The sequence below is a fragment of the Chanodichthys erythropterus genome, chromosome 4 (genome assembly GCF_024489055.1).
Source record: "Chanodichthys erythropterus isolate Z2021 chromosome 4, ASM2448905v1, whole genome shotgun sequence".
NCBI lineage: Eukaryota > Metazoa > Chordata > Actinopteri > Cypriniformes > Xenocyprididae > Chanodichthys > Chanodichthys erythropterus.
Genome location: NC_090224.1, coordinates 23231267 through 23241375, shown reverse-complemented (window position 1 = coordinate 23241375; position 10109 = coordinate 23231267). Strand labels below are relative to the sequence as shown.

The 10109-nt window shown below is 38.3% G+C and overlaps 1 protein-coding gene across 1 annotated transcript; it reads left to right on the top strand.

The window, feature by feature from the left end:
* The first annotated feature begins 79 nt into the window (after positions 1-79).
* Positions 80-8890, top strand: entpd5b (ectonucleoside triphosphate diphosphohydrolase 5b). Its single transcript, XM_067384582.1, has 14 exons — positions 80-935; positions 1168-1401; positions 2973-3052; positions 3127-3270; positions 3347-3422; positions 4147-4182; positions 4300-4388; positions 4549-4628; positions 4793-4854; positions 4937-5038; positions 7076-7219; positions 8067-8123; positions 8206-8321; positions 8395-8890. Exons 2-14 carry the CDS (start codon positions 1173-1175, stop codon positions 8476-8478), a joined length of 1299 nt encoding a protein of 432 aa, XP_067240683.1. The 5' UTR covers positions 80-935; positions 1168-1172; the 3' UTR covers positions 8479-8890.
* Positions 8891-10109: the final 1219 nt, after the last annotated feature.

Below are 10109 nucleotides of genomic sequence, written 5' to 3'. Positions count from 1 at the left end.
TATATTTTGGTGACACAATAGATAAAATACACTGAAAAAGGTCAGAGGGACTCAAATCGTACCTGTGTGTGTGTGTTCATTTGTTTTCTCCTGTTAAGGAGAAAATACAGATATTGCATAATACATTTTTTTTTTTATCACAAAACATGTTAATATACACTCATTATGCTAACATGAATTGCAAATATTATATAAACATCATTTAATAACTTTCACAACATAACCTTAAGATTTCTGTGTTTTTGTCATTTATTTCTTATGATGGTGATACAAGTTAATCTTAGCAGCAGTTAAAACTAAAGATGTGCCCTAAAACAGGAAATTACAAAACAAAACAGAAAACATTTTGGCTGGAGCTGCATCATTTCTATTCTTGCTGACTAGACTTTAAAGTGTAAAATATTTATACATATATTTATTATACTGTAAATGATTGCTGATTTAAATAAAAGAAAAGAAAAATGTATTACACTAATTAGAACCTTTGCTGGTTCCCAGGCGGAACAACATCACGTGTTTGTCTCCTATTTCTGTGCGTGATACTCTGGCCACGCCCACACGCTTCTGCGTCACCATCTGCTGCTGTCAATCAAACTCGAGTTCAGTCGGAGCTGCTGCTGCTGTCAAAAACAATCAATAAATCATAAACCGGTACATGTGCGCGACACAGACGCTCAGGATTCATAATCTGACTTCTGTTTAGAACTTCTACTCGTGTTTGAAAGGTTTAACTAAACTAGCTGAAGTCAGGGTGTGACTGTAGCGAGTTAGCAGTTAATAAACAACATCAAGCCGCCTGAAGTCTTCCAGAGTTTTAATGAGTTCAGCAGAGCAGCGGGGAATGCTGATGCTGCAGCAGCCCGACACTCAACATGCGCAACAAAACCCATAATTTCGGCTGATTTCCAGTCCTGCTGACTGAGCTTCGGTCTGAGGTGAGAGAACATCACATTAATGAGTTTGATTTGTGTTGATTTGTCTCATCAGCAGCTGATATTGTTTATGCACATGTTTAATCTTGCGCTGATGGATTTATTGCTGACAGATCATATGTGAGTCCCTCAAGGGGAATGTCATGTTTGGAGATGGTAATCATTGTGCTGATGGGAGTGTCTGTGGTATATAAACCCCATCAGAGTCTGACAGCCTCGTCTTTTCTTCCTCCAGTTCAGATGATGATGATGATGATGAAGGTCCTGGCCTGGGTTTTGCATCTGCTGCCCGTCTGGATGATGTCTTCTTCTGCTGCTGCTGCTTCTGATTTCTCAGTGAGGTTCGGAAACGCTCTTCCTTCGCTCAGTCGCCCTGCAAACTCCAGCCAGATCTTCTACGGCATCATGTTCGACGCGGGCAGCACCGGCACCCGCATCCACGTCTACACCTTCATCCAGAAAGACCCAGGTCAGATGCTCCACACAATACAGATTGATTCATCAATGATGCAAACTTCATCACATATGAAACAAATTCAGTTTCTGCATTCGTTGAGATGCAGCTTCAGAAATAAACCTGATTTATAGACACACGTCCGGCTCATATTTCACTCCAAAATCAAAATATAACATCATATTATCAGGTTAGGCACTTTTTTCTCTTCACCTCATTACTGCAATGCAAACTAATCTATGATAATGTATGATTATTTGTAATTTAAATAGTTAAATACTTGATTGTACTGCATATTTATGCTGATTTAAAGTGCATGACACTTATTAGAGTCCAATGAAAAAATGTACATATTTTTTTTTATAAATAAAATTAATCCTTTAAGGTGCATTAAGATTTTTGCATTGTGATAATTAAGCACATTTTCTCTGTTATGCAAAATAATCTGATTAAATGTGAGAATTATAATATTAAATATTTATACACTGTGGTTTTATTTATTGCAATGCAAATTTATGCTGATTTAAGAATAAAAAAGGTATTACATTAATTAGAATCCAATGAAAAATATCACATTATGTTTTATAAATAAAATTAATCCTTTTTAGTAGCAATAAGATTTTTGCATTGTGATAATTAAAAACATTTTCCTCTGTAATGCACAATAATTCGATGAATTTAATTATTTGTCATTTAAATTGTAAAATTTATACATAATATTTGCATTTATTGTATTGCAAATTTATGTGGATTTAAATGTATAAAAAACTGACACTAATTAGAATCCAATGAAAAACAAATTTAATAAAGTTTTTTAATTAAGCACATTTTATATTTACATCTCATTACTGTAATGCAAAATAATCGGATTCTAATGACTTTAATGTTAAATTTCAAAATATTTACACACTGCAAATTAATTTATTGTAATGCAAATTTATGCTGATTTAAAAATAAATTACACTACTTAGAATCCAGTAAAAAATATCACATAATTTTTCCATAGATAAAATTAATTCTTTTTAGTAGCATATAGTTTTTCTATTTTAATCTCATTACTGTAATGCACAATAATGTATAATTTATAATTATTGGTAATTGAAGCTGTAGAATATTAATACACCATGATTGTCTTCATTGTACAGCAAATTTAAGCGAAGTAAATACACTAATTAGAATTCAATGAAAAATATCACATTATTTTCATAAATAATAAAGTTTTTTAAGGCACATTAAGATTTTTGCTTTGTGAAAATGAAGCACGTTTTCTCTCTACATCTCATTATTGTAAAGCAAAATAATTGGATGAATTTAATGTTATAATTATTTGTAGTTTAATTTAAATTTGCATTTACTGTATGTGGTTTTAAATGATCCAATGATACATATTTATTTTCATATAAAAAGTTTTTAATGAAGCACGTTTTCAGTTTTCATCTCATTACTGTAGAGCAAAATAGATTCTAATGACTTTAATGTAAGAAATGTATTTAACTGTGAAACATTTATACATCATGTGTTGCAAATTTGCGCTGATTTAAATAAAACGCACAGCAAACTTGTTTTCACTGGTCGTGTGTTTTCAGACGGATTGCCCGTGTTGGATAATGAGATGTTCCAGTCGATGAAGCCGGGTCTGTCTGCGTATGCCGACGTTCCTGAGATCGTGAGTCATCTCTGATAATGATAATGTGGCGTTCGCAGATAATCACGTGTTTGACGAGCGCTGATGTTTCTCAGGCCGGTCACACGGTGCGGCAGCTACTGCGTGTGGCGAAGAAGACGGTTCCTCCGGTGGAGTGGAAGAGAACGCCCGTGGTGTTCAGAGCGACGGCCGGACTGAGGCTGCTGCCGCCCGCTAAAGCTCACGCGCTCCTGGAGGAGGTCAGGGAACGCCAGACAAGATCTTCTCCTCCAGCATGAGCCTCGTTCGTTGTTCACGTGGTGTTTCTGTCTCCAGGTGCAAGACGTCTTCGAGGAATCTCCGTTTTACGTGCCTGCTGACAGTGTCAGTATCATGAACGGGACGAGTGAAGGTTAGAAATGAGCCTGATTTATTTGTAAGACACTGTCAAGAACACGTCCAGCTTTTATTTCACTGCAAAACCAAGGAATTTTATCCCAAATAACATTTATATTTATATTTTTTAAAGTGTATGATGGTGTCTTACATCATTTGTTTTGATGGATTGTTGGATAATGAGATGTTCCTGCGTATGCATTTAGAGTAAAAACACGTCTGCTGAACGTCACGTAAGCATGTGTTCAGACGAAGAGCTCAGCCGCGGCGGTTCACCTGGATCATCAGTGTGGTTTGATGAGGCAGCAGGAGTGTGATTCGTTCAGCAGGCGTCACTACAAGCAGAACTATTATTATTATGAAACAGACTTTGTGGTTTGTTTGGATGAGACGCACACGAAGCATCAGATCATCTCTAGATTAAAGCTTCGAGTCAGTCTGTCTCGGATTATTGATAGATTGATCAAACACTGGCTCCGTCATGCTGATGTTGCTCCGATTGTGCAGCTTCAGCAGGAACTCTAGGGTTCTTGAAGAACACTTTATTCCAAAAAGTAGAGCCGGATTTCTCAATTTCAGTCATTTCTCATATTGATGAACCTCAGCTTTCAAATGACAGTTTCATCAGTAAATTCAGTCGATAAATGTGTTTGTGTGGTGACATGATTTTTGGGTGAGCCGACCCTTTAAGTGAAGAAACAATACAAGAAATCCAATACAAAAGTTTCTGTTCCTCACAGGGATTCTGGCCTGGATCACAGTCAACTTCCTGACAGGTGAGGCCTGTATAATCTTAAATGTTTTATATAGCTGTTTATTAATTATGCAACTTTTGAAGTGTTCTTCATATGTGTAAAATTATTTATGCATATTGTTTTTAATCCTGCTTTCAGGCCGTCTGGACCGCAGCTCCCAGAAGACGGTGGGAATCCTCGACCTGGGCGGCGGATCCACACAAATCACCTTCCTCCCGAAGTCAAAGGTCAGCGCCTGCTCCGTTTCAGCCCAGCAGCGGGCCGCACATTAAATAGAGTTATAATAGAGGCCGTTTTAGAGACTATTGCTGCTGCTAGTTCATCTAATTACACTGTTTTAATGCAGCTGTTTGTATTTGCATATCTCCTCCTCCTTATTGGTCACAGAAAACCGTTGAAAGCGCTCCTGCTGATTACATCGCCAGATTCCACATGTTCAACTCCACGTATGAGCTCTACACGCACAGGTGCACGCCGAAACCACGCTGAAGTGACATCAGATATGAGTGGGAATCAGTCATTAATCTGTGTGTTTAATTTTCACACAGGGATTACTCTTATTTTTACTTCTAACTTAAAACTTAAACTTCATTTTTCCTAACACTTTCCTAACACGAGTTGTTCTTCACAGTTACCTCGGGAACGGAATCAAAGCTGCGCGGCTGGCGGCGCTCGGAGCGCTGGGATCAGACGGTATGAACACAGATGATGTTCAGTGAGAGATGGATCAGATCAGATCAGGATTCATGTCCGTGTGTTGATGTTTGCGCCGCAGGTCTGGAAAGGAAAGTTTTCCGAAGCTCCTGTCTGCCCAAAAAACACACCGGCGACTTCAGCTTCGGAGGCGTAACTTACCATGTCAGCGGAGTCACCGACGGTAAAACACACACATCTCATGAACATCAGAGGGCAGAAATTACAGTTTATGTAAAGAAAACTGTTTTTAGGACCGTAAAGATTGTTTGCACTGTGAAATTATCATGGCATTTAAACATTTACTCATGCCGTCAAAATGATCTCAGCTTCTCAGTAGGAAATATGGCTTGAAAGGGTGTTAATGTCCAATTTCCAACTAGGAAACTCCAACTAGGAATTTCGCACTAGGAAACTCAGGCTAGGAATTTCAACTAGGAATTTCCGACTAGGAATTTCCAACTAGGAAACGCCAACTAGGAATTTCGGACTAGGAAACTCAGACTAGGAATTTCAACTAGGAATTTCCAACTAGGAAACGCCAACTAGGAATTTCTGTCTAGGAAACGCTAACTAGGAAACTCGTATTTATGATAATTCTGATAGCAAGTGAAGACAGCATCACTGTGTATAAAACATATGATATGCTTCAAATGATTATTCATATATGTAAATATGCAGTACTTTATCAACAAGACACGGTGATGTTGCGACAAACTGATACAGAATCCCAGTCACAGCAGCAATCATTCTCCCTTCCGCCATGTTTAAAGTTTATGGCTCCAACTCAGACCTGGAAACTCAGACTAGGAATTTCCGACTAGGAATTTCCTACTAAAAAACTCAAGAAATATTCCGACTTAGAAAATCCAAGTTGGTATTTCTGACAAGGAAACTCTGACTAGGACTAGGAATTTTCCGACTTGGAATTTCCAACTAGAAATTCACGACTAGGAATTTTCCAACTTGGATTTTCCAGCTAGGAAATTCCAACTTGTAAATGTCGACTAGGAATTTCTAACTAGGAAACTCATATTTACGATAATTCTGATAGCATGTAAAGACAGCATCATACATACAATGTGCTTCAAATGATTATTCATACATGTAAATATGCAGTACTTTACCAACAAGACACGGTGATGTTGTGAAAAACTAATATAGAATCCCAGTCACAGCAGCAGTCGTTCCCTCCGGAAACTCTGGAATCAAAATTATAGAGTTTCCCAGTAGTAAATACGACTTGAGAGGTAGTTCGCGCCTAGGAAACTCCAACTAGAAACTTACGACTTGGAAACTCCAACTACGAAACTTGAATTTACTATAATTCTGATATCACGTGATGGCTGCAGTAATCATGACTTTGAAATTTCCTATTGCATGTGAAAGCATCATATAAGCTCGTTCCATTCAAGCCCTTTGTTGTGAAATTTCGGTCAAATACATGCTATTTTCACTGTATATGAAACATACAGTATGCTTCAAATGATTATTCATATATCTAAATGCGCACTTTAACGACAAGACAAGGTGATATCGCTGTCGTGGAAAAACGAATACAGAATCCCAGTCACAGCAGCAATCGTTCTCCCTTCCGACATGTTTGAAGTTTATGGCTCCAACTCAGACCTGGAAACTCAGACTAGGAATTTCCGACTAGAAAACTTGGAATTCCAGTGTAGAAATATTCCGACTTAGAAAATCCAAGTTGGAATTTCTGACAAGGAAACTCTGACTAGGACTAGGAATTTTCCAACTAGGAATTTCCAACTAGATATTCACGGATTATTCATACATGTAAATATGCTGTACTTTACCAACAAGACACGGTGATGTTGTGAAAAACTAATATAGAATCCCAGTCACAGCAGCAGTCGTTCCCTCCGCATGTTTAAAGTTTATGGCCCAACTCGGAAACTCTGGAGTCAAAATTATCTCAGAGTTTCCCAGTAGTAAATACGAATTGAGAGGGCGTTCATGTCCAACTTCCAACTAGGAAACTCCAAATAGGAATTCACGACTTTGAAACTCCAACTACGAAATGCGCATTTACTCTAATTCTGATGTCATGTGAAGGCAGCAATCACGACTTCAGAAGTGCTTTGTGTGAATTTTTGAGTTGAGGCTGCTCAAAGTTCTGTGTTCAGAAGCGCTTCTGTGTAAATTTGGTATTTAGTGATCTGTTGATGCTTTGCTTGATGCGGTGCGTTCTGGTCTTCAGGTGTGACGGGGTTCAGGACGTGTTACCAGGAGATGCTGAAGGTCGTGAAGGGCGTCATTAAACAGCCGCACGAGCTGAAGGACAGCGCCACCTTCTACGCCTTCTCTTATTACTTCGATCACGCCGTGGAAGCCGGACTCATCGGTAAGACAAGACCATGACCCAATGATGAGAAGCAGAACAAACAATGTTTGCAATCAAAAAGCTTCTTATTTGAAAATCCTTTACCTAATTGGGTGTTCTGGGTCCTTTTGAAGATGTCTTGTAAATCTCTGGTTCTGCTATCACCAAATATTAGATTCAATCCAAGTGTAACAAGGTGGTTACATGTTTGTCGTGTTTGAGCAGAGTCAGTAAGTTTTAGTTTTAGTCCAAAGTGAAAACATGAACTACCATTTTCAGGAAAAAGAAAATCCTCTCTGAACACAAACGAAACACTTATTTAACTCTTTCCCCGCCATTGACAGAATTTTCTGGCTTTCAGTGTTTTGACTGTTATACAGCAGGGGGCGCTATTACACCTTCTAAAAGAGTACAACATCTCTGGATCAAAACACTGGCGAAGAAGAAGCAGAAACAAGCGATGGAAGCATTGCTGACGCTCGTCAAACGTTAAACGACACATAAATCTTTACTGAATGAAATGTTGAACCCATGAAGAGGAAACGACTGAAGCTTTGAGCTGCTGATGGACTCGATCTACTCCATCTGTGTTTAGATCATCCTTCTGAATCCCATCCGAATGAAGACTGACAAAAACGCAATTTTGTTGCTCTTGTGTAGCTCTTTTTATGAAACTTGAAGAAAGAATGCATGAAGCTAGAATAAAACAAAATCTTTCATGAAACTTTTGTGAAAACGATCAAAAATGCTGCCGCTGGCTGGAGACTTTCTTTCAGAAGATCAAAAACGCTGGCGGGGAAAGAGTTAATGTGTGTCTCACTTCAACTGTTTCTGCTTTTTGTTTGTTTTTGGTGATAATGAATCTCAGATGAAAGCAGAGGAGGAGCCGTGAAGATCCGAGACTTCAGGAAAAGAGCAAAACAGGGTGAGCTTCATTCACATGTTCTCATCTTACATATGCAAAATAATCAACAATTCAGAACTGAAAGTGAGTGTTTTTGTTGCAGTGTGTAACCGACCGTCCGAGCGCAGTCAGGTCAATCATTTCCTCTGCATGGATCTCACGTACATCGTTTGTCTGCTGAAAGACGGCTTTGGTTTTAAAGAAAGGACCGTTCTGCAGGTACGTCTGGGTTTCTGGGCCGTCTGATCTACTCTGAGTTCACTGGTTAACTCTCATCCTTGTGTTTCCACAGCTAACCAAGAAGGTGAGGAACGTGGAAACCAGCTGGGCTTTGGGCGCCGCGATCAACCACTTCCAGAAGTTCAGGATTCATTAAAACAGTTTAACCTCTGCTCCTCTCCTCATCTCATTGTAGCTGTTTTAATCGATTATCAGGGTGAATCTCACGGAAACATCTCACCTCGAGTCGAAAGAAAGAAAAGCGCAATGATCCTAAAATAGGAGCATTTTTAATTAAGCAACAGATTGAGAAATGAACCCGTGTGATCACGTGGTGCTGTTTCACTTCCTCAGGAGTTCATGTTAATGGTAACGCAGGTTAATGTGTGATTGACATCAGAAAACATTTTCTTTTTGCAGTACAGATGCATCGACGGCTCCAGTGCTGCAGCTTCTGTACATTTATTGTTTACATTACAGAGATAATGTTTGCATCAGTCTGAGCATTTCTTTTTGTTCTCCAATTAAAACATTTCACATGTTCTTATGAATGTTTGTCTCTATTAACTTTCCACACATTTTCAGCTTGATGTATATTCTAAATAGAAACCTGGATAACATAAAATGTAATTAATATCATTGTAAATACAAGTTTGCTAGTTACATATCGCATTTACTACTAGGAAACTCTGAGGTCATTTTGACACCCAAGTTTCTGAGCTGGAATTCCCATAAACATGTTGGAGAGGAGAGTTTTCCACAACCGCTTCATCACCGTGTCTTGTTGGTAAAGTACTGCATATTTACATGCATGAATAATCATTTGAAGTATATTGTATGTTTCATACACAATGATGCTGTCTTCATGTGCTAAAAGAATGATCGTACTAGTTTCCTAGTTGGATATTCTTAGTCGGAGTGAATAATCACTTGAAGCATATTGTGATTCATACACATTGATGCTGTCTTCATGCACTATATCAGAATTATCATTAACACTAGTTTCCTAGTTGGAAATTCCTAGTTGGTAATTCCTAGTCGGAGTTTCCTAGTTGGAAATTCTTAGTCGGAGTGAATAATCACTTGAAGCATATTGTGATTCATACACATTGATGCTGTCTTCATGCACTATATCAGAATTATCATTAACACTAGTTTCCTAGTTGGAAATTCCTAGTTGGTAATTCCTAGTCGGAGTTTCCTAGTTGGATATTCTTAGTCGGAGTGAATAATCACTTGAAGCATATTGTGATTCATACACATTGATGCTGTCTTCATGCACTATATCAGAATTATCATTAACACTAGTTTCCTAGTTGGAAATTCCTAGTTGGTAATTCCTAGTCGGAGTTTCCTAGTTGGATATTCTTAGTCGGAGTGAATAATCACTTGAAGCATATTGTGATTCATACACATTGATGCTGTCTTCATGCACTATATCAGAATTATCATTAACACTAGTTTCCTAGTTGGAAATTCCTAGTTGGTAATTCCTAGTCGGAGTTTCCTAGTTGGAAATTCTTAGTCGGAGTGAATAATCACTTGAAGCATATTGTGATTCATACACATTGATGCTGTCTTCATGCACTATATCAGAATTATCATTAACACTAGTTTCCTAGTTGGAAATTCCTAGTTGGAAATTAGACATGAACACTCTCTAAAGTCTTATTTACTACTGAGAAACTCTGAGATCATTTTGACTCCAGAGTTTCCAAGTTGGGCAAGTCATAAACGTTAAAGATGGCGGAGGGGAGAAGGATTGCCGCTGTGACTGGGATTCTGTAT